Source organism: Marmota marmota, unplaced genomic scaffold (genome assembly GCF_001458135.2).
Source record: "Marmota marmota marmota unplaced genomic scaffold, marMar, whole genome shotgun sequence".
In the NCBI taxonomy this organism is placed as follows: Eukaryota; Metazoa; Chordata; class Mammalia; order Rodentia; family Sciuridae; genus Marmota; species Marmota marmota.
This window is the reverse complement of record NW_025999982.1, coordinates 26,083,639-26,109,053: the sequence shown is the minus strand read 5'-3', so window position 1 is coordinate 26,109,053 and position 25,415 is coordinate 26,083,639. Positions and strand designations below refer to the sequence as shown.

General features: G+C 35.7%; 1 protein-coding gene across 1 annotated transcript; it reads left to right on the top strand.

Moving 5' to 3' along the window:
- Window positions 1-247: 247 nt before the first annotated feature.
- Lgsn (lengsin, lens protein with glutamine synthetase domain) lies at window positions 248-15,148 on the top strand. Its single transcript, XM_015487392.2, has 3 exons — window positions 248-404; window positions 7,029-7,195; window positions 13,256-15,148. The coding sequence occupies exons 1-3, from the start codon at window positions 248-250 to the stop codon at window positions 14,453-14,455; spliced, it is 1,524 nt and encodes a 507-aa protein (XP_015342878.1). The 3' UTR covers window positions 14,456-15,148.
- Window positions 15,149-25,415: the final 10,267 nt, after the last annotated feature.

The window sequence follows — 25,415 nt, the reverse complement described above, 5'->3', positions numbered from 1 at the left end:
TATATATATATATTTATATATATATATATATATTTATATATATATATATATATATTTCTTTTCTTTCTTTGTGGTGCTGGGGATCAAACCCAGGGTCTTACGCATATACGTAACTGCTGTACCACTGAGGCGTACCCTCTATCCCCTCTTCACATTGTATCAAAAGACAATTGGAACAATGGTGACATGTTTAATATTTTCCCTTATTACTACAGAGAGGATCAGAAACCAAATGACATGCCACAAAATGGGGGTTTCAAACAAACCAGTTGTGAGACTTGGCTATGCTGAGTCTCATCTGTCCCACAACGACAAGGACTCTCAGGATCAAACAACAACGATAAAACAGTCATCCTTCAAGATGTCTTCTAATGCTCCTGGTGGTGAATCTAACTCAAACTCTGGTAAGGATTTACTGATAAAGATTCTGGAACAAATGAGCATATGGTTCTAACTACTAATTCTAGGTCTGTATTTGAATTGGAGGTAATGTGATGTTAGTTGAGGGATGCTAGCCTTAGAATCACAACACAAGAAAATTTGTACCTCTATCACTTGTATAGTAATTTGCAGTTTTCTTAAGCCTGTTTGTTCCTTATCTGGAAATTGTAGGGCTTATAACTGAAAAATCCTTCAAGTCTTTTCTAAAAATGAAATTCTGTTATTTTTATGTTTCTGAATTACTGATAAACAGCTATTTTGGTACACCAGTGTATTGGATACAAGTGGTAGAAACTAGTTAAAAAGAGGTACTTATTCTGTGAAGGCATCTAAAGAAATACTTGAACAATCAGGGTTTGGAAAAGTGGAAATATAGTGGGTTGTGAAGTGAGAGGAATAGTGGCCATGCTGTTACTCTCACTTCTGAAACCAATTACAGGTTTTGGAATTCCACAAGGCTAAGCTTAGTTTTGAAAACTTGGTAGGACTTGGAGAAGCCATCATACTAAGATCACAGTTTACTAAAACAAAAGGATGCAGATTAAAATCAGCCATGGGACAAAGACCAGGAAAGTACTAAGCACAGAGTGTACACTTGTTCTCTCCCAATGGATAAATGCAGTAGAATTTTGCCAACTTGGGAAACTCAGTTGAATTTGGTATCCAGGATCTTTATTTGGAGTCAGTGATTAACTGGCCATATAACTGGGCTCAATCTCCAGTCCTTTTGTGGGTCAAGATGATAACTGTGTGATTCAACATCTCCTCCATAAATGACATTGTTAGACTTTCTGGCATTGCCCAGAGCTCCTAGGTGCACAAAGATATTCTTGTCAGACAGATCATTCCAAGGACTTAGAAATGATCACTTGGAATCAAGGGCAAACCTCTTCTTTGGAAAGATTACATTCTTTCCTACATACAGTGCCTGACCAGGAACTGGAGAGTGGAAAATGAACACTAACAGATTCCACATGTATTAGTCTTCTATGGCTACCATAACAAATGATCACAAAGTTAGCATTATGAAAAACACAAAATAAAGAAGTCTGGGTTGACTTAGTTGGTTTCTCTCCTTTAGATTTTGTGAGACTGAAATCAAGCTATTGTCATCTAAGACTTGGAAATAATATACTTCCAAGTTCATTCAATATGTGGGGAGAATCCAGTTCCTTCTTGTTGTAGGACTGAGATTCCTGTTTCCTTGCCAGCTGTCAATTGGAGGTGGCACTTTACTCTAAAAACCCTTCCTTTGTTCTGCATCAGAAAGGCAGCACTGCCCAAATGCTTCTTGTATTTGGAATCTCTTTGAATTCCTCTTTTTCTCTTATTTTCTGCTTCCAGCTGGAGAAAGTTCTATGCTTTTAAGGGCTCACCTGGATAATGTAAGATAAACTCCTAATTTTAAGGTCTATAACCCCAATTTTACCTGAAATATCTCTTTTGCCATGCCATTTATAGATTCCAGGGATTAGGGCATGGTAAAATCTTGAACAGGTGTTCGGCTTACCATATGACCTCTCATCTCTGATATTCTCTGTGCTTTCGCCATGATGTGAAGAACATGAGCATTGACAGCCTCCAAATATCAGGAGCTGTCAATACAAATGTCCACAGGTATCACAGAGGTAATAAAAATGAGAGGGATGGGCTGACGTAGGGAAATGAGTGGAGCTGGTCATGAGAAATTACAGCAGAGTTCAAAATAACTGTGGTCCAAGGGCAAAATTGAACTGGTTGATCAGTTTTTGTTTAAAAAAGCAAAACACACACACACACACACATTTGTGTGGGTGTATGGTTGCTCTCATGCAAAATGGTAGAGTCAAGTAGCTGTAAAAGATACCATGTGGCCTGCAAAGTTGCAAATATTTACTATGTGATCCTTTACAGAAAATGTTTCCTACCTTATGAGCTAGCAGATGTATACCTCAACCAGGCTACCTCAGAACTCCAGCCAATTACTACTATGAAGAAATATGCAGCAAGTGTTACCAGATTCAGTTTCAAAAATCTTACAAGAAAAAATTTTACATGAATATTTTAAATAATCAGCTGTTGTTAACTAATTCAAAAAGGTTTCTAAACACCTGGAAGATTCATCAGAAAACATCTGCTGGATGTATTGACTCATCCATATGCAGTGTGTGATTTTTGTTTTATATATTCTAGTTTCAGTTACAAAAGAATGTTGGGATTTACCATATATTAGTTGTAACTAAAAAGTGTGGGGAAAAAATTTGTGCCATCATCTCTCTTTGCTTCATCGAACACAAATAGGGGGATGGGTACATCACTTACTCAATTAGTTTGGAAGCTCCTGCTTTGAATCAGGCTGAATTAAGTTCTCTACAGTTTCTAAATACCAGTTTACAATTCCCAAACAAACCGCTAATATAACATTTGAAAATAAATATAAATACCAAGCTCCAACATGAGTATAAGAAATTTTGACGAGGTGTATTCTTCTTTGTGATAACTAGTTTGGGTTTTTCCAAAAATTGTGTACTTTTTCAAAGATAAGCCCTTATTCCTCTCATTTTTTTTTTTTTTCATGGTTTGGGCCTGGTCATAATGCCAACTGGACTTTCTGACACTGTCTAAGCTGATGTGATGTGGCGAGAGGGTGGGGTCACCTTTGAACTAACAGGGTGGTCTCCCTGTAGCAGTGTGTGTAAAGGGTGATGGGCCCTTGGAAAGAACTGTGGCATCCCAGGCGTTCAATAAGCCGAATGGATTACAGAGTGTGTTCTCAAATGCACTTTTACCCTTTTTTGAATTGGTATTTCTGAAAGCCCAACTGCCTACTCAATCTGCCTTTTATAAGTGACCACGGCTTGTTCTCTGTAACTGAAATATGGCCTCATTGTCACTGAACACAGACAACATTTCTCCAGTGCCTTCTAGAGTTTTGTGGGTTTTTTTTTTGTAATTTTCTTATTTTTTTCCCTAAACAGTCACAGCAATAAAACTTCCTGTACAAAAACACATTGATTTAATTTATTAGTCCTTTGAGGGGATAGGATAGGAGAGCACCTCCCAGGAATCACACTGTAAGAAAAACAAATGAGCCCCTGAACTGGCAATTATCTGCCTGCTATTCATCATGTGCAGCTGGGAAAGGCTGACCAAAACACTTAATTGTAAGTAACAAGTATGATTTATTTGAAGAAAAGAAATTCAGACAATGATGCAGCAAGATTAGTTGATGCCTTGAAAATGAAATTAGATTGGATAGGGCTTTCATATTTAGTGAAAGAGTTGAATTGGTAAATGAAAAATTTAGTACTAAGGATACATACTAAAATATGTGATGTCAATTTTTTTAATTTTTAAACAATTTTTACTAGAGAATTATAGTTATACATAATAACTGGGTTTGTTTTGACAAATTCATACATGTGTGAAATTTAATTTCAGTCCCCATCCCCCACTTTCCCCTCTACTCCTCCCTGCCCTCATCTTCTTTTCTCTACTCTTTCTTTTGCTCATTTATTTATTTTTGATTGGTTCTTTCTACTTATTCATAAAGATGAAATTCCTTGTGGTATATTTGTATATGCACATAATGTGATTTTGTTGCATTTATTCTGCATTTCTCATCTCTCCTCCCTCCCTCTCAATCTCCTTTTTCTACGTTGGTGATGATTTCTAAATCTTTATGACGTCTGATCCTCTCCTCCTGCTTTCCCTTATTATACTCTAGCTTCCACAGAAAACATTTGTCCCTTAACTTTCTGAGTCTGGCTTATTTCACTTTGCATGATGTTCTCCATTTCTATTCCTTTGCCAGCAAATTCCATAATTTCATTCTCTATGACTGAGTAAAACTCATTTTCTTAATCCACTCATCTATTGACGGGCATGTGATACAATTTTTATTTATTAATTTGACAAGGTCAAATCAAGTAAACATTCATTCATTCATTCATTCACTCATCCAACTACTTACTTGTTAGAGGAGTGGTCATTGAGTGCCTACCATATACCAGCACTGCTGCAGGTACTGAGGATGCACCAGCAAGTAAAATTGGGCCCCCGCTCTCATGGGGCTCAAGTGCAAAGGAGGAATGACTGATGGTAGGAGGCAGTGAGTTCTCTGAAGAAAATGGAAAGGGATAAAATACTACCATCAGCTGAATTGTGTCTTTTAAAAATTCTTGTGTTAAAGCTGTGGCTCAGTACCTAAGAATGTGACAGAATTTGGAGACAGTGTCTTTAAATAGGTAACTAAGGTTAAAGGAAATAAGTCAGATGGGCTCTATTCCAGTATTGGCTGGTGTCTTCATAAGTGGAGAAAAGGAAACAGACTTGTACAGAGGGAATGTCATGTGAAGATATTGGAAGACGATGATCATCCATAAGCCGAAGAGAAAGGCCTCAGAAGATGCAGCTCCACTAATAACTTTGATCTTCAACTTCTACCCTCCAGAATTATGAAAAATCAAACTTCTGTCATATGATCAGAAATATTTGCTGTGCAGCTCTAGCAAACTAATACATATACTCACTGACCAGCCTCAGGGCAAGTTGGAGCATTAAAGTGAATTGGAAGTTGCTACCTACATTTTGATCAAGGCTCACAGAATTAATAACTGTTCATTTTTTTTTAGCTCTTCCAGATTACAAAATCTTCTCACTTACACGTGCTGGCATGTTTATTGCCTATTGTGCCAATGTTAGGTAATTTAACATTTTATGAGGGTAGGACTTTTTCTGGATGCTTCCTAGATATACATATCCAGTATGAAATCCAGTATGAAAACTATGTGGTGATTTAAAAACAAATCCATCCTAGTGTCTGTATATTTTTCTTATTTTAAAATATTTTTAGTTGTTGTAGAAAATTTAGAAGATATATGTAAGGCAAATAACTAATAAGATTACCTATCATCCTATTACTGGAGAACCTGTAAAATTACTTTTTTCCTTTAAAGATGCCTTCTTTATAGCTTATATATAATTGTTTATTATGTTTAGAACACTGAGAATTTGGAAATTTCTGCATTTTAAAATGCTTATAAATTTTATTTAAGAAGTATTATTCAAGTTGGGCTATTCACCCAAAATTTCAGAATAAGCTGGGAACACAGCAATTGTTAATTTAGCATGAAACATTGTAATTGCTACAACTTAATTGTTTGTGTTAAATGGAAGGTAGTTATAAAGCCTCAGGAGTCTCAGAGTAGCCAAACATATCAGTGACAGGACATTATCTCTGATATATTTGCATAGGTGGAACCAGTAATTTGTTTTCCTCATGCTTCATGTATTTAAAATCTACTTAATCTGTTTTTAAACTGTCAATTTTATGCTTATTTTTAAAGCCTAATTATACCTTGAAAAGGATACTCAGGTATCACTGTAAAATTATTGCTGTTCAATGTCAGCCATGTGACAGATTGACGGGTGTTCAAATGCAGGCATGATCACAGTGTCATTTACTAGGGCTGGAGTAATTGTGCTCACTTTATGTGTTTAAGTAGCACTTACATGGTGCTTACGGTCTGCCAGTAACTGTTAAGTAACTTGTTTAATCCTCATAACAAGCTTATGAAGTAGGTAATATTTTATCTATGAGAAAGCAGAGGCACAGAGAGGATAAGAAAGTTGCCAGGCAAATGCAGGATTTGAAAGGAGGCAGATGGGCTGAACCAATATACTCTGTGGTGCCTCCCACAAGTTCTGTCAGTAACTAACATTTATAATGTGTATTATGTGCTGTAGACATATTCATTCATTTTGTGGTAATGAGCCCCCCGTGAGGAGTCAAGAAGCCCAGATTCTAGTTTTCATCTTGGCAATGAACTGAAAATGTGACTTGGGGATCTCATTGTGCCCCTCTGGGACTCAAGATGATGAATCAGTCAGGTTAGAGGATTTATCTCCAGCCTTCTGTAGCTCTGAAGTTTTAGAATTTGCAGACTATCTTAATAGCTTTGAAAAGAATATTTTATTATGTTTCTAATTTTAAAACTAAGTATGCAATTTAGATTTTTCATCTATACTCTCATTCTTAAAAAGCTTTTGTTGCTTATTTAAACAAATTTTAGATTTGACAGAGATATGGATTCAGGTGGAAAAAAAAAAACACCAATACAGACAAAACAAAAAACCGACCAAACAAACAAAGCCACAGGAAATAAATTTAAACAAACAATAATTTTATCTTAGATCATACAAGAACTTTTAATTTAAGTAATATCAGGTAATTCTGGAAGACCCCAAATTATTCAATGATATACAGACTTTTATGGTGCCAATACTATCCAGTTATGCAAATATGTTCTAATTTCCATAAGCAAAGAAATTTTCAGTAAGTACCTACATATGATAATGCTATATCCTTATGCAGACTTTATGTTCATTTAACCTAGTCCTAACTGGTAAATCATTTTTTAAATGCTGTTTAGACACAAGGTTCTTGGGAATATGGCAAAAAGCAGGGTAGGAAAGGTTAAGACACGACTCACATGATGGTTACATTTTGCTAACCCTCATAATGACTAGTTCCTTGTTCTCTTGTCTCTAGTTAGCTTCTCAGTTTATCATGATGGAGTGACTTAGAGCCTTCTTTATTTTTACAGATCGCAACAGGGACAACACTCAAATTTTGACTACACCTCAGCTTTCTTCTAGAATCAAACACATTAAACAAGAGATGGCCAAAAATCACCTCCAGTTTGTGAGATTTGAAGCAACAGACCTGCATGGTGTGTCCAGATCTAAGAGTATCCCTGCACACTTTTTCCAAGTGAGTTTTACACAAAATTAGGATTGAATGTAATTTCATGACCATTAACAAGCAAATGGTCCTTATTACTTGTCCTTATTTTCTTGTAACCCACACAGCAATTGAAGCTGAAAACCAATAATTTATTTTGCTTTTCCTTGTCTCTATCCAAACACGTTATTGTCCCCCAAGGAGCTGAACATATACTCTCAGCTTTCGAACAACAATTCCTTTTATCCAATAGAAGCACAAAACTAATTAAGACTGGTAATTTTAGTCCTTCTGCCTGGAATAATTTCCCTCCACAGAATTATCTTTTCTCTTCTTACTGCAATTATAAAGATTATATTTTATTTGACATGAGAAAATTGCAACAGAAGACCCAAGAGCAAATATGAAAGGGAAAAAATGATTAAATAGAAAGAATTTGCTAGATAAAAAGAATATCCCTTTTAGCTCTAACTCTGATAAGAAAATGCCCCATTGTTATTGGATGACTTAATGTATATTAAGTTCTTGAAAATAGTGATATCAAGAAACATTGCATTTGGGGATATATTTCAAAACTTTCTAAGTTTTTTTAATGGTTAGTTTATACCACATGCTTGTTGGTTTATTTATTTTTCTATTCTGGGGATTGAACCTAGGGATGCTTTCACACTGAACTTCATCCCCAGATTTTTTTAAAAAATTGTTTTTTTCTGTACTGGGGAGTGAACCCAGGGGTACTCTACTGCTGAGCCACAGTCTCAGCCATTTTTATTTTTATTTTTTTTTGAGACAGAGTCTAACTAAGATGCTCAGACAGGCTTCAAGTTTGCTATCTTCCTGTTGCTGATCACAGAGAGGTTCCACTGTGCCTGGCTCATATGTCTATTTTAATGATTGATTTGTTGTAATATTTCACTATGTTTCTTAGGAAGGGGTATCATTCAATAGTATTTAAGAAAGTATAGAGGTAAGTATCCTCCAAGTTTAAGTATTTTTAAGTATGTCATATTTTTATTATTTTAATATTAAATTATAATTTTTCTTATTTTGTTTATGTTAAGAAAATTGGTATATCTTAAAAATCCAGTTTGAAAGATTCCAACAGGCTCAAAGTTGTTTCTTAAGAACCCATCAGAGCAAGCCTACAATACCACCAACTCTGAAAGCTGAGGCAGGAGGATTACAAGTTTAAAGCCAGCTTCAGCAAGTTAGCAAGACCCTGTCTCAAAAAATAAAAAGGGTTGGGGAGGTAACTGAGTGGTAGAGAACCCCTGTGTTCTATCCATATATTGCAAACAAACAAACAAAACATTTGTTTCTCAAGAAATTCTTTGTACTTATTTGACTGCAAAATATTTTTTCTTCTTTATTCAGTTAAGGACACCTGCTAGTTAATTTTGATAACAAAATGTGAAATTTGCCATAGGCAGGTCCAGAAGATGATGCATATGTATCTCTTTCAGTCAATAAGAGACTGAAACTGGCACTTCAGCCACTTGCCAGACCTCAGTATAAAACTGTTTGCTACTCAGCTTTTTTTGGGGGGAGGTCAAATTCTAATCATTTATTCCATTAGTGGCAAGCTACATATTTAGAATATTACTGTAGTTTTTCAATGGAACACACTTACAAAATATAACTCAACGTGCTGCTTACATTTGCTGAAGACTGATGTGCTGGACATAAAAATAAATTGACCTCTTGTTTTTCAAACTACTATGGAAAATATTTCCAATTTTTTGTTCTATGCCCACATATCGCAACCACTTTTTTAATGGAGTTCAGCTAGGAAAAAGTCTGTGTGTCATGGGAATTTTGGTATAACTCATAATACAGCCTCTCAATTGATAGATTTATTCTTCATTTCCTAATAATTCACTTTCTTATTTCATTATCTAGTTTTTATTATTTTATTCTCACTTAACAATCAGAGTATACACACATTTTTTAGAAAACATCTGACATTCATTTTGGAACTTTCAAAGATATAAATCATAATGAATATTTATATCATGAATATTTGTAATTTAAGATAAATAATTTGTTTTGCAAAATTTATTAAGGAATAGACATTAGAAACAGATTCATTTATGCAAGCTGGTCTAAACAATATTTTCCACACAATTATGCATGGGAAACTCATTAGATCAAGTGTGGTGTCAATAATTTGAGTCTGCCCAGGGCTTAGTAAAAAGTAATTTAGCTCTTTAGAAAAGGAATTTTAAAACATCTTTCCTATTTGTGGACAAAAAAATATCAATTTGAAAATTATTAGACTAGGAAAGTGTAGAAAGATAATATAACCCATTTTTTATTTATAGACGAAGAAAATGAGGCCCAGAAAAGTTAAGAAAATCTTTCTAAAAATTATGCAGACAGGCAGCAACAGAGTGAGGATGTTAGTATGTAAGTCTGCACTTCCAGCTCAATTCTTTTTTCCCCACTGCACCTACTGCCTCCAGCTCAGCTTTAAAATGTCCTTTTATTCTTCATTTGAGCTCAGTATTTTTTTATTAAATAAAAATATTGATTTTTTTGAGAAAAACAAATCATCTTGTAAGAATTAAGGAAAAAAACCAAAACTGTTAAATAGTTTTTAAAAGGCCAAAAGGAGAACCGAGGATAAAATGGTGTCTATATTTTTTGGAGAATTTGCCATGTGCTTGGTACTGGGATAACTGTTTTACAAGCATAAGCACATTTTAACCTTACAACCAGTTCATACTATCTTTGTTCTATCAAATAGTTTTTTTTTTAAATTAAATTATGTGGGTTCGTTCTATCTTTGATCTAATCAAAATAGAACATACTGCCCTAGAACTAATTCTTGGTTTATTTCAATGGGAGACCTTCATTGGGGTCCAAATTTTGATTGCCACAGGGTTTTGAATTATTCTACAAGAATTTTTATTGAGTTCAGAGTGATCTATATTGAACTGTGAAGTTGTCCTCATGCTTTATAGAATATCTTTTTTATATCTCTAAACAAAACTTAAGATAATTTATTTTTTATTTTTTCTTTTTTTTAAATATTTATTTATTTATTTTTCGGTGGACACAACATCTTTGTTTTGTATGTGGTGCTGAGGATCGAACCCGGGCCGCACGCATGCCAGGCGAGCACGCTACCACTTGAGCCACATCCCCAGCCCCTAAGATAATTTATTATCATGAACAAGATACATTCATGTGTATTTACATATTTCCCAAAAAAGATGGGAAAGAGTTTAAATTCAGCATATTCAAAAAAGAATAAAAAAATGAGAGTGCTAGAAGAGTGTTCAGGAAAATACAGATTAAATAGCCTGAAGAATATGTGACTTTTTACTGTTCCACATGTTTGTAAAGGACTGTTGGAATGAAGTGGTAATCAACTTTTCTCCACTGTTCACAGTGAAGTGAGTACAAACACAAATTTAAATTGCAACAAGTCTTAGAAGTTTCATGAATAAAATTCATTATCCCTCATTTTAGATACACACAGAACTAATATAAGATGTTCAAACTAAAAAGTAGACAAGCAGGGAAATAACATTATTTTTTGCAGTGCAAATTTAAATTGAGGAGTCCATATGGGAGCGTTCTAAGATTCCATAATGTTTATGTGCATATGTGTGTGTGTGTGGGGGGGGTTGCACACATGTGCACAAAATATTAATGTGCATATGTTCTTGAGTAATTTGCAAAGTTAAATAGGCACGAAAGATGCTTAGTTCACTCAACTTTATTGCTGGTAAAAGCACATTTGGATCAGCCAAGTCAGTTGGCATTTGAAAGTATGTGCAGAGACAGTGGAGAGTGAAGGAGGCAGTGGCTCAGGGTCACAGTATGTGAGTCTGCAGTTCCAGCTCAGTTCTTTTTTCCCCATGCACCTACTGCCTCCAGCTCAGCTTTAAAATATCCTTTTATTCTTCATTTGAACTCAGTATTTTTTTATTAAATAAAAATATTGATTTTTTTTGAGAAAAACAAATCATCTCTTAAAAATAAAGAAAAAAAAACTGTTAAATAGTTTTTAAAAGGCCAAAAGGGGAACCTAGGATAAAATGGTGCCATATTTTTTGGAGAATTTGCCATGTGCTTGGTACTGGGATAAAAGTGGACCAGTAGATTACTGCTGCTAGCACCAGCCCTCCTTGGTAGCCATGCTTTTTGAGATTTGGGAATAACATAAGGAAATGGTCTCCTTTGCAGAATATTACATGTTTTAATAACCTTGTGATGCTCATTACTTCATGAAAATCATATTTTATAGCCAGGAACTATTCTCTACCCATTGATGTAATTATTAGCATATGAAGAATTGTTGGAATTTCTACACAATTTCCAGAAATTGTTTTATATGTCTGTTCAACTTTATAACCTCATCACTTCCATGTTGACTGGCACAGAGCAAAAGTTAAATGGTGAAAACCACTGAATCCCAGAGATATATGGCTAGAAGTACCTTAGCAATCATCCAGTTGAACACTTATGTTTTATAGACAGGGAAGCTGAAGCACATAGTCCACTAAGTTACCTAGTTTCACTTCAGTAATTAATAAAAAAGCTATGGCCAGAGGCCAGATCTGCTGACACCCAGTTCATACTGATTAGAAGGCTACAACATTTTGGCAACTATAACTTTGGAGATATAGGTCCATAGTAACTGATAGGGTTTCTGGGATTCTGTGAGACAGTGAGGTAGTTAATTCTTAAGTGGGTTGTAAAAATGAATAAAGAGAGGAGTGAAACTGTCAGATGACTTGGCTCCTCTGTATTAGACAACTGTCCTGTGTGCTGTAGGTCTGACTGTGTTCAGTTCTATGACAAAGGTTAAGGATCTTTACTGTAGAATTTTGAGAATTGTTAACTCAGGGGATTATAATAGAATAAGCCATAAACATGGCAATGCAGGTATCTCTTCGATGTGAGAATATTTTCTTTGGATATATATGCTGAAGTGAGATAGCTGGATTATGTGGTTGACCTATTTATTGCTGCATAATTCATAATAGCTAAGATATGGAATTAACCTAGATTCCACAAAATTGATGAATGGATAAATAAAAGTAATATAGATACCAATGGAGTACTATTCAGCCATAAATCGAATTCTATCCTGTCATTTGCTGCAAAATGGATGCATCTGGAGGACATTATATTAAGTGAAGTAAGTCAAACAAACAAACAAAAAAGACAAATACCACATGTTCTCTCTGTATGTGGATACTGAAAAAATGTTGTTCTATGTCTGCGCTCTCTAGAATAATGTTTACTACAGACTGGGAAAAGTGGAGGGAGTGCGGATAGAGGTTGAATAATGGGTAACAAAACAGACAGGAATCAAAAGTTCTATAGTTGTACAGCATAGTAAGGTGATTATAGTTCATAGTAACCTTTTATGTTTTGTGAATAATTAGAAGAGACATGCTTGAAGGCTCCAAACATAAAGTAATGCTAAGGAGATAGAAACATTAATTACCCTAGTTTGATTAGGACACATTTACACATATGTGGAGTTATCACACTGTATACCCTAAGTATATACAATAAAAACATTAATTAATTATATATAAATTAAATTATAATATATTATATATTATATAATTATATTAAATTTTATCTAAATTAAATCATATATAATTTAATATATAGAATAAGTAAATCAAAATAAAGCCTTTTCTGAGGTTTTAGCAACTATACTATAAAATAAAAAGTTCTTTACAGAGTACTTTTGATTATGATAATTTAAAATATTTCCATAGTCTTTTATCTTTGTCTTTTCCTATAAAGAGATTTTCTTTATCATAACACCATTTATTTATAAATGTTTATAGCATTTATAACCAATGAGCAAGCATATAAAACTTTCAAGTCTTAAAATATTAAGAATTACTTATAAAAGTGCCTTTGGGGGATGTATTCTGAAATATTTAAAATGTATCTGATGATACTGAGTTAGTGTAAGCAGATGTTAAACATATGTGTGTGTATACTATATATAAATATGGTAAATATATGTGTATATTTGTCATTAGCATGGCTCTTTCTCAGAGTTTTTGTGTTCAAGTTTCAAAACCGAGTTAATTTATCCTCTTCCTTTTTTAGGAAAAAGTGACCCATGGTGTTTTCATGCCTCGAGGTTATCTTGAATTGATGCCTAATCTGAAGGACAATGAAGTGAATCACATAAGAGCCACCTGTTTTAATAGTGACATAGTCCTGATGCCGGAGTTATCAACCTTTCGAGTTTTGCCATGGGCAGAAAGAACTGCGCGAGTGATATGTGACACCTTCACTGTGACTGGGGAACCTTTGCTGACCTCTCCAAGGTATATCGCAAAGAGGCAGCTGCAGCAGCTGCAGGACTCCGGTTTTTCCCTGCTCTCTGCCTTCATCTATGATTTTTGCATTTTTGGTGTGCCCGAAGTTATCAATTCAAAGACCATATCTTTCCCTGCTTCAACATTACTAAATAATCATGACCAGCCCTTCATGCAGGAACTCGTGGATGGCTTATATCATACTGGGGCCAATGTCGAGAGCTTTTCCTCTTCTACTAGACCTGGTCACATGGAAATCTGTTTTCTGCCAGAATTTGGCATTAGTTCAGCTGATAATGCATTTACCCTCAGAACAGGTGTCAAAGAAGTGGCAAGGAAGTATAATTACATAGCCAGCTTTTTCATTGAGACTGGATTCTGCAATTCGGGAATCTTGTCTCATAGTGTCTGGGACATGGATGGGAAGAGAAACATGTTCTGCAACAGTTCTGGAACTGAACAGCTCACGGTCACTGGGAAAAAATGGTTGACAGGTCTTCTGAAGCATTCTGCTGCTCTCAGCTGCCTGATGGCGCCTGCTGTTAGCTGCCGAAAGCGTTATTCCAAGGAAAGTAAAGACCTGAAGGAGAGTGTGCCTACAACGTGGGGCTACAACGATAACAGCTGTGCCTTTAATATCAAGTGCCATGGCGAGAAAGGCACCCGGATAGAAAATAAACTAGGCTCAGCAACAGCAAACCCTTACCTGGTGCTGGCTGCGACTATAGCTGCAGGCTTGGACGGACTGCAGAACAGTGATGGCGCTTTGGTTGGTCCAGATGAGGGCACAGACCTTTCTCAGTTAAAACCTTCAGAGATCCCTTTGAAACTGGAAGATGCCCTTGTGGCACTGGAGGAAGATCAATGTCTGAGAGAAGCTCTAGGGGAAACTTTCATTCGCTATTTTGTTGCCATGAAGAAATACGAGTTGGAAAATGAAGAAACAGATGCTGAGAGAAATAAATTCTTAGAGTATTTTATTTAGAATAGAACTATTGCTTTAGAGATGATATCATGACTTAAGTAGTTGATCTATCTAGAAGAAAAGATTGAGCTTTTGTAATTAACAAGACTACAAATTCATTCACTCTTTTTTGTCCCCATGAAATATTTGATAGTTGATACTGCTGAGAGGATTCTGATAACATAGAAGCAATAAAGTTGCAGTGAAACTCCAAGATGCAAATTGAACCAGCTCTTGTCAGTTAGTCATCATTTCCTCTGTGTTATGCTGACCTACAAAGGCATATTCAGTTTGGGGACAATAAATACATTTACACATTGAAAAAAAAAGATGTAAACAAAAGGAAACAATTTAAATGACTGAAAAAAATAAGGGAATAATTTCAAGTCTACACTTGGGTTGTGACGGCCTGGGAGAAAAATATGTTAATATAATCTTACTAATCAAGACATATTAAGGATATAGTTGCAAGCATCATTATATGTTTTCTAAGTACATTAAATAAACATGGCAAAATATGTCATGATGACAAGTCAGTAGAAGTTTTTACATGTCTCTTTTCTTTTCAACTTGATCCACTAGGTCTTGAAAGGTTTAGAGATCTGAAGGTTATGATGATCCCAGGAATCAAATCCAGAAGAAACAGAATTAGGGCTGGCAATCATGAGGTCAGATTTTAAAAATGACCAAAGCCTTTCTTTAAACAATGTCTCATAAAGAAGCCCAATCCATAAAAGATTGTGTGTGTGTGTGTGTGTGTGTGTGTGTGTGTGTGTTTACGATCTGCTTGCTTTGCTTCTTCTTCTTTTTTTTTCTTTAGTGCTCAGATTGAACCCAGGGCCTCATACATGCTGGACATGCTCAGCTGCTGAGCTACATCTCTAGCCCTGCTTCATTTTTGGAAACTCTATAATTCTCTGAAACTTCCTGTGCTCTATGGAGTGTGAGAACAACTGCCTAGCTAACCAGGGCTATGTTTGCAGCTTAAGTTTATATTTAAATTACCAATTCTGTTTTCCATAGTGACTGATATTTCTCCAGAGAATATTAAATGTTCCAGGCCTTTGTTTGAATGTGATGGTTTTGCAACTAGCACTAAAGTTTAGCATCTTTTGGGAAAAAGTCCAAAATTTATTTATTACCAAATGAAAACACTCTTGCACTGCTTTGGATTAAACAGGAGATTTTTATGTTCAATTAAAGCTGACTGTGGTCTCAATTTAGATGGGAAACACACAAACAGAGCACTAGAATTTGGCTCAGTTCCTCCTATTAAAATTCTTAGTAGCTTAAATAGTGAAAGTTGGGCCTGCCCTTCACTAATTGCTCACCTCTCTTCTCCTTTGAGGCACAAGAATATTTGGAAATACAAGAATAAAGTTCATGGGTGGAAGAAGTAGTGAGAAAGGTAATGTAGTTTGTGTGCAGAAGAAAAGGCATCAGTCCTGAAATCTCTGAGCATGAAATTGCACACAATTCTTCTTGGGAGGTTTAAGGAGGTACCTCATGGCAGCTTTCTCGTTGTCAGTCAATTTTCATTTTCCTTCTGTTCTCAGTAAAACTTCAGTATGTTCAGTTGGGAAGACATTATGAAAATAAAATGATATTTTTGAACTTTTATTGAGGCTGAATGTGGTCATATTATCAGGTTTAAGCCAGAAACGTAGGTGTAAGTATTGTTTGGAAGCTCCAGGAAATGTCCTTGAAGGACAGATGTGGTGTACCTTGCCTTTCCTTCTTTGTCTTTACCCTTTTCGTTGATTTGCCTGCAGCTGGTGTGACTGAGTGATTCCCTCCAGAAGGTGGAGTAATGAGGTGGAAGCTCTGCTTGCTGGAGCTGAGTTTGACTTACCTGATTTTTACCTGAAAGAGGAAAAAACTTCTATCTCCTTTAAGATGCAGTGATTCCTCCTCCTTCCCTTCCCGTTTCCCTTCCCTTTCTTCTTCCTCCTCCTCCTCCTCCTCNGAGGACATGACATATCTTTTCAGAAGATACTTTATAACATTGTTTACAGTTGAACTTTAGTTAAAATCGGGAGTTGAAAATAGTAGATGTGTATTCTGTCTTATATCCTTAAGATGCTTAATGGGATAAGAGAGAGCTATCTTGTTCAAAATACCTTATTTTAAAAATTTTAAATGTTTTTATTAGTGCATTATAGTTATATATAAGTGGAACTTGGGTTCATTTTGACATAATCATACATGCATGGAATATAATTTGCTCCATTTCAGTCCCCAGTACTTTCTCTTTCCCTTCCTTTCTTTGCTATGATCCTCCTGCCTCAATCTCCCAAGCTTCTGGGATTATAGGCATGCCCTGCTGTTCATTGGTTGCTATTTATCATTTTTTAAATGGTGCTTTATAGATATACATAAGATGAAAATCACTGTAGATATATTCATATATAAATAGCATAATTTTGTCAATTTCATTTCCAGTTCCTTCTTTTCCTCCTCCTCCTCCTCCTCCTCCTCCTCCTCTTCTTCTTCCTCTTTCTCTTTTGTTTCTTCTCCCTTCTTCCTCTTCTTCTTTTCCTTTCTTCTTTCTTCCTTCCTCTTCCTTTCTTCTTCTTTATCTTCTTCTCCTCCTCCTCCTTCTTTCTCTTCCTCTTCTTCTTTTGACTGGAATTGTGGATTTATTGATTTATTTATCTTTTTCTTTGTTGGTTTTTTGTTCCTTGAAAATAAACGCCCTTTTTCTTGCTTGTGTGAATGAATGTGTACATATGTATGCATAGCATATTTGAGGGATTTGGAGATGAAAGAATAAAGATATAAGAACCATGAAAGATTGTTTCTACAATCTTTCTACTCCTGGGGAGGAGAATTTGAGTTAATCAGAGGGATCCACTCATGCAAAAATATTTTATTATCTCTCACCATAATAGAGCTATATAGACTGCTTCATAGTTTATAGGCCTTCAAGAAAACTGTCTAGTGCTTTGGCTTGTTTTTGCCTCCATGAATAAAAGATGCTATAAAAAAACTCTGTTAATTACAGCATTTGTAGCCTTTATTTCCCTTTCCTTATACATTATTAGTATAACTCTGAAAACACAATTACTCAGGATGCCAGTGTGAGGAAATCACATAATTGGGAATACTACATCTCTATTGAGTGTTTGGTAGTGAGTAGAAAATGTTCAGTTATATATTACAAATCAGCTTATAGCAAAAGTGGGTGTGGTTGTCTTCATAGATTTCAGGTAGGTGTGTGTTGATATAAGTTCTTGTTCTCTAAAGCAAGCCAAAAGTAAGGATTGTCATAAGAGAGATTAGGGTCAAAGAAAAAGTGGGTTAGGTAGATGTAAAAGTTCAGTTAACTGTTTTTCTGGTTTTCTATGTCTCTTATCTGTTCATAAGCTGCCTGTCATTGAGGTCTAAGGAACATTCATTCAATAGCATTTATTGAGCACCTTTTGTATGCTAATCCTTGGCTACAATCCTAGGGGAGACCAAGACAAAGACAATAAGCAGACAAGAAAAAGTTTTAGATCTGTGTTTCTTACACAGAACAGAATGTATATTTTTGTAGGCCTAATACTGAACAAACTATTTGGAACGCTGCTTTATGGCTTGAAAAGGATGCTTTTCGAATCTCTTTACAGAAATTACTTTCTTATTTTCATTTACCATAATTGTTCTAATCAAAGCTTAGGGGAAAATGTGATTACTGAATTTAAAGTTGTTTATTAAATGAGTATACATAAGAAATGTAAATTAAAAACGATAATGTTTTAAGACTAGAAACTAAAACATTAGTGCCATAGTAAGAAGTTGCTGTTTTCAAGGACATTTTATAATATAAAATTTCATTTTATAGTGTCTGAATAACAATAAAAGCTGAAATGATGATTTTGAAGGCAATGAGAGATCTAAAAACTTTAATATGAATAAAAATCAAAAGCATGTGGTAAAGCCTGCACTTATCAGCAACACAGAGCAGTCTATTGACATATCTCCATTCAGCTGTTAACAAAGCTGATTTACCAAAATGTTTATGATATAGGTATTATTGGACAATACCTTTAATCTTGTGTTTCCTATTATAGGTATTAGAACTTTTATCTCCAGATTTTACCTATGTGTATAATAACTTTCTGTTAGCGCTCTTCTCTTGTTACCTATAATTACAAGTTTACATGACATTTCCTCATAAGGAAGTGAGTTCAAAGAATAACGGTCACAAGTCTTACTTATATTTGTGTTGATACCTCTTATTTTTTGCAGGTGTTTTAGAAATCGGGAAAAACCAATCAATCAATGCAAATGGTGTAAGCATAATTCAGTGCTATGCTTCTAGAGTATAACACACACACACACACACACGTTCATATACCAGAGACCCTGAGAGACAGAGATGAACACAGCATGACAATGGTTTGTAGTTTTTATTGATCCTAAAGGTTCTCTGTTTCTACAAACTCTTGAGGAAACACAATTTGATAAACTTGGTCTGGGTCATGGAAAACAGAAAGAGGGAAAAGGAAGGGCAACAGGGGATGGGAAAGGATGGAGGGAAATGGAAAGTATCGGGGAAGGAAATTGACCAAATTATACTGTGTGCCTATATGAATATATTACAAAGAATCCCACTTTAGTGAAGTAAAAAAAAATGGAAAAAAAGAAAACCTCAGAAATCAGGGTGGACTGATCATGATTTTAAGTATGTAATAGACTGCTGGGGCTCTGTAGTGATGGCATTTTGAACAGCACAGAGACCGTAATACTGAAAGAGTGTCAACCTGTATTTGATTCCAATTCTTTCAACACTTTGCTTCTCCGAGTCTTAAATCTCTTTTAATAAAACACACATACCTTTCTCAGAAAATTATATAGAACATCAAATAATGCAGTAAATGAGAAAGCTCTCCTCACAAGATGTATGCTATATTCAAGGAGCTTAATAAACCTTTGTTTAATCTAAACCTAATATAAGCATTAAATTGTTCCTAGTAATTTGATTAGGGGCATTCTTTGCCTTTCTCCCTTCTCCTTTTGAAAGAGTTCTTTTTCTTTGCATATCCTTTAATGTAGTATTTTTCAGTTAGCTTTTGCAAATTTTAGCTACTTTAAGCAGAAAGAAATTTATTAAAAATACATATTTCACAGAAACTGGTAAGGCTAGAAATTCCGTTTTTAAAACTATGCTTGACTTCTCCTGAGAGATCTTCAGCCATTGCTGATGCACAACAGCACTACTAGGACAGTCCCAACACACCTTGCCAGGAGGCCAACACTGTGACCTTGGAGTGTTATTGACCAGAGTGGAGTCCACATGGTTTAATGACTACATCTAATTAGCAGAGGCTTTACACCTGGTGTAAGAGAAACTGGAAAGGTGAGGCTCTAATTTCTACTTTTGGGACAAGAGTCCAAAGGGGGAGGAATTCCATAAGTATAAGAAAATTGTTGAAAGGTTCTACATAATTAAAATTATACTATTCTACCCTGTCTTCTGCTTTTTTTCCTTTTTGATTTGATAAATGTTACTGGTACATTATCATAATAAATAAGAGTAAGGTTCATTGTGACATATTCATACATGTGCATAACATAATTTGGTCAATTTCTTTCCCCAATACCTTCCATTTCCCTGCCCTCCTGCCCCTCTCTGTCCCCCTGATTCCCTTTATTTTCCTCTTTTCTGTTTTTATGATTCTCATCAAGCTTAACAAATTGTGTTTCGTCAAGGGTTTCTAGAAGCAGAAAATTTAAAGAAGTTCATTTAAAAGCAGAAATTTGAGGGTCAATAAAAACCATAAATCATTGATTGTCACGAGTATTCATCTCTCTCTCTCACTGTGACCAGGTATATGAATGTGTGTGTATTATATTGTAGAAGCATAGCACTGAATTATGCTCATACCATATGCATTGACTGACTGACATTTTCTGAATTCTAGAACACCTGCAAAAAATAAGAATTATAAATGCAAACATAAGTAAGACCTGTGACCTTTATTCTTGGAATTCAGATCCTTATTAGGAAATGTCATGTAAACCTGTAATTACAGGTAACACGAGAAGAGCTGAAACAGGATTTTTTTCTAAATTTATATTGTTCAGTTGACCATATTAATTTCACCTAGAAAGGGAAGAAATTAATAATTCTATAAATATAATTTTCATAGCACTGCTAACTTAAGATTCACATAAAAGTAATGGCCATCAATTTATCATGCATGTACAAAAGATTTTCTGAATAAATTTTCAGACTTTAGAGAACCTTTGAATTGTAAGCTAGAGGGCAGCAATGCACCATTGAACAGTTATCACATGGTGGCTCAATGTTCATCACAAAGTATACTATTAAACATGAAAATAACCGGATCGTAAATGAATGAAAATTGAGAAGATGTGTTAGGGAGACTAACAGCATACAGACATTTTCAATCATATGACTTGTATGTGAGTATATTTAGGTTAACAGATATTAAATACAGGCTTAATATTAGAAAGGAGAGGAGACAGACCATAAGAAGGTTATAATATGACTGACATTGATGGGTGTGTTCAGGAGACATTAGGAATGTGAAACTGTGGAAACATCAGCTGCTTTATGTGCTGCCTGAAATGAGTCCAGGGTTCCTAAATTCTGGATGGCTTTCCATTGGATTTGGAATAACAGGTCTGAAGAAATCTAAAAAAGGTCTTTTTATTTTTTTTATTTTTACCCTACCAAAATGGTAGTGTAAATATGAAGTGGTTAATTTTAAATTTTAACCTGTGAAAAGAATGCTGGAAGAATATATATTATGCTACTTGTTTGTAGGTCATTTAAGTGAATCAGATTATTAAAACCACTGAAACATTTCCAAGTTGAAAAAATTATATGAAGTGCTAGGTTCTTCCTCTGATCACCAAAAACATACATCAACCCACTTCTTATAAAATGTCACTAGAAATTATGACAATGTCTGAAATGAAAAAGAACTATCGGTACTGAATTGTTTTTCAAGTTAGATAACAAGTAGCATTTCTATTCTAGTTATTAAATAATTATTTTTAGGAGCCATTCTTGTGTAAATTATTGAGGAGGTAAGTGGGTGCAAAACTAGACAACATGTTTGCCTCCCATGATGAGCTTCCAACTCATATTTGTAAGTGTTTGTGGATATAACACAGAATCTGTGTGTTGAGGAGAAGAACAAAACAGCATAGAGGCAGGTGACATGAATCAAATAATACCAAGGCCTTGGCTGAACCACAGAGTTCTTCAGCTCTAACTACATTCCCCCAAGATGATGGGAGTCATGAGATCCCATGCCTCTAGGACTTGGAAAAGGAAAAAAAGCATGGCTAAGAAGAAGAAAAGAAAGCTAACACTAACAGGGCTGTGTCAAGCAGTCCTGCTTCCTTAATTCTCCGTCAGCAAAAGGGCATCTTACTTCAGTTTCATCGCTTTTCTTCTTTTCTTCCTAGTCCTCAGTACTCTCAAGAGCTCAGCCCTGTGGCCTTTTCAGGTACCTCTTTTCTACTGTATGTCTAGCATGTTTCTTTTCCATCAGAAGTTAAACATAATGACATATCTAATGTGTGTAGCACACACAGACACAGATACATAACACACACACACACACACACACACACACACACCCCAAGAGAAAAAAATATTAATCCAATGTGCCTTTCTCACTTCTCTCCTTTTAAAAATCAGATTCATTGTTGTGTTATGTATCCTTATCAGACTTCTTACTATTTACTCCTCACAGCTTCTCACCTCTGCCTTAAACATTCTAGTTTCTTCCTCCACTAATACACTCCAATTGCTCTCATCAAAGTTAACAGGAAACTGCCTCCTGTTAAATCCAGGGGCCATGTCTCATTCTTTATGTTTCACCACCAGTCGACAGGCAGGATTTGACACCATTCACTTCTGCCTCTTTGTAGGAATGGTTTTCTCTTGAAATGAAGATGCTACAGGCTCTAGGTTTTCTTCTTTCTCAGATTGCTTACAATCTCCTGTGAATGCTTTTCTGCCTGGAATTTATTGTTTACCATTTTTCAGGATCCTTCCATGCTTGGTCCTCCTGTTCTAAAATGTGTCCTCATACCATCATATAATGTGAATACTATGGTTCATTTTTTTAAGACTCTGGGTTAGAAGTAATAGAACTCAAAATGAACTTGATAAACAGAAGGAGTCTTTTCTTCTTCTTCTTCTTCTTTTTTTTTTTTTTTTTTTTGGTAGAGATAAAAGGATGTTTTCTGGACCCTGGCACCTTAGATACAAGTTTTAGGAATGGCTCTGACTAGTGACTGAAGAACTGGAAGTAATCCAAAACATAGTTCCTCCTCGTTCTTATCTCTGTGTTTCTGTTTATGCTAGTATCATGCTTTCTTCCTTGCTGTAGACTGGCTTGCTTTATTTCTTGGCATGGTGGAAAATGAAACAGCAGCCCAAATGTGCATCCTTTATGTTCAACAAGAAATCTATCTGAACTGAGATACTCTTAGTTTTAACTCCAAATTTCTTCATTCAATTTGGATGGCTTTGTTATTTCTTATGCAGTTAACTGTCACCTGGAAGGGAGGAGTCACATTGTACAAACTCGGTTGCTATCGCCATTAAAATAAGGATGGGCCAGGCAGGGGGAATTCTTGTGGAATGTTAAGAAAAACCAGTGGGCACCAGTGGTAAGTCCCACACCTTAAATTTTTATCTACATGCACATGACTGCTGAATCATTTTCTCAAAATGCACTTGCACTTGAATGTTCTAGAGGCACCTTGATCTCAACTCATCCAGTTGTCCAACTCATAATCTCTTCCTTAGCATTTTGAACTAAAACTCTACTGCTGGTCCTCTACTATTTTTTGGATTTTCACTGATTTCCCTTTAGGAGAAATTTCTTCTCATGCCTAGTCATAGGTCATCTGCAGCTATCAATGGTTTCAGCCTAGGAGAGCTGGTGGGACATGCGGTCTATTCTTGTCATATAATCAGGGCCTCCCTTAGATCCCTCCTCCTGTGAACCAGTGCCACTTTGGCTCTTTCTGGCACCATAAAGCCTCTCAGTCTCTGCCATATCCTCTATCCAGGGAAGGGCCTCAGTGGCCCACTGGCAGCTTTAACTATGGCTTGCCTTCACCCCACACATTAAGGCTCACAGCAGGCCTGCTATCTCTGTATGCTCTTGGCATGTGATCTTGAACAAGTAACCTATTTTTTTTTTGAGCCACAATTTACCCATCTATTAAATGAGGGTGGCTTCCTTATTCACAACAGCAAATTTGTTAAAATAATTCTTTTCTTTTTTTTTTTTTTTTGATGCCAGGGATTGAACCCAGAGTGTTTAATCATTGAGCCATATCCTCAGCCCTTTTTATGTTTTTATTTTGAGACAGGGTCTTGCTAAATTGCTTAGGACCTCACTAAATTGCTAAGGGTGGCTTTAAACTTGTGATCCTCCTGCCTCAGCCTTCTAAGCCACTGGGATTACAGGCACCACAATGCCTGGCTCTTTTTTTTTTTTTAATTAAGAAAACTACACATAAAGTTAGATCATGTTGCTAAGAAGCTTCACAAATGTATTGTGTTAAGTTATTTTGGACATTCCTTTAAAAATGTGACACTAAACGAGTGTATAATTTAATCATTGGATTAAAACTTTGACTGAAAACTTTGCTGTGAGTTGGAATAACAGAAGCCTAAATAAAGTCAAGTGGAGATCAAAGAAATTTCTTGACTGAAATCTGCAGAAAGCATGAGCATTTGAATTGGATGCCTTGTGTACTCTACTTCAACTCCTCTTTGCTTCTCTTAATAGTATGAGACAACAAAGATTTAATTGGTAAGTTCACCTGTTATCATTGGGATCTATGGAAATGGTGGGATAAAATGGACCCTCCATTCAGGGATACACAGGTATTCAGTCTGGGATACTTTCTGTTATTCGGTGACCTAATGGTCTTGTTTCATTTTGATCAGGAGTTAATCATTGCTATTGCACTTTTCATGTTTACCAGAGCTCTTCTTTCTTTGTCTTGTTGGTGTGAGAGAAAATAGTGAGAAAGTGAGGTAGTGCCAGGAATCAGTGGTTGCAAGAATGCCCTAGATCATCCCTGTTCAAAGTGGCTCAGAGAGAAGTCCTGCAGCAACTGAAGCATCACCAGAGCTTTGAGATTTGTAGAAATGCAAATCCTCAGGCCCAGAAATGTGCAATTCCACTAGTGCTCCAGGCATTTTCTCTGCATGCTTAAGTTTGAGAAGCACTGTCCTGCAAGATCAAGACCCATCCAGTGGTTCACAGAGATTTTCATAAGCCTGGAATCTAAGGGGGAAAAAAAATCTCAAAGGCTTCTGCTGCTTTCAAGATTTGACTTCCATGCTTCTCCTTTCTTGTGCCCCTGGGGCTAACGTTTGTTATTCTAAACTGCAACAGAAGCCAAACAGCTGTTCTCACACCTAGGATATCTTCTTAATACCCAAGGAAGGCTTTTACACGCTTCAAAAAAAGTATGTTATCTGCAGTGCTATTAGGTGTACTGTGATGACTATTAATCAAGTTTGCAGCGAAGACAGTTAAAAGCTTCTTGACATGTGAATGATCTCACTTCACTTCATCACTTACTCCTTTTAGGAAGGGGAGAGACTATAAAAAATGGTCTCTGATTGAATGCCTTCCACCTTATTTGGCTTGGGTTATTGTTAAGAATAGAATGTCAGCAGTACATTTACCCTTATTGCACTATCTGATTGTCCCAGGAGGGAAAATTCTTGCATGATCAAGAGCTTCTGTGATTTTTGTTTAGTACTGGGTAGAGTTAGGCAATGCCTCTTGCTTCTCTTTAATAATAAGCTCAGTTTTTTCATAAGACAGAAACAGCCATGTCTGAATATGTACTCATAACAGGAAAACATAATTTACACATTGCCTTTGTCCACATTCCTGTAAAGGATTCTGAAATACGTTATTAATTTTAGATATTCTCTCTCTCTCTCTCTCTCTCTCTCTCTCTCTCTCTCTCTCTC

Bases quoted from the DNA above. Each gene is read 5' to 3' on its own strand.
- Lgsn (XM_015487392.2), top strand. From the start codon at position 248: ATGGGGGTTTCAAACAAACCAGTTGTGAGACTTGGCTATGCTGAGTCT. The intron at 405-7,028 runs GTAAGGATTTAC...TTATTTTTACAG, and splicing joins TGAATCTAACTCAAACTCTG to ATCGCAACAGGGACAACACT. The intron at 7,196-13,255 runs GTGAGTTTTACA...TTCCTTTTTTAG, and splicing joins TCCCTGCACACTTTTTCCAA to GAAAAAGTGACCCATGGTGT.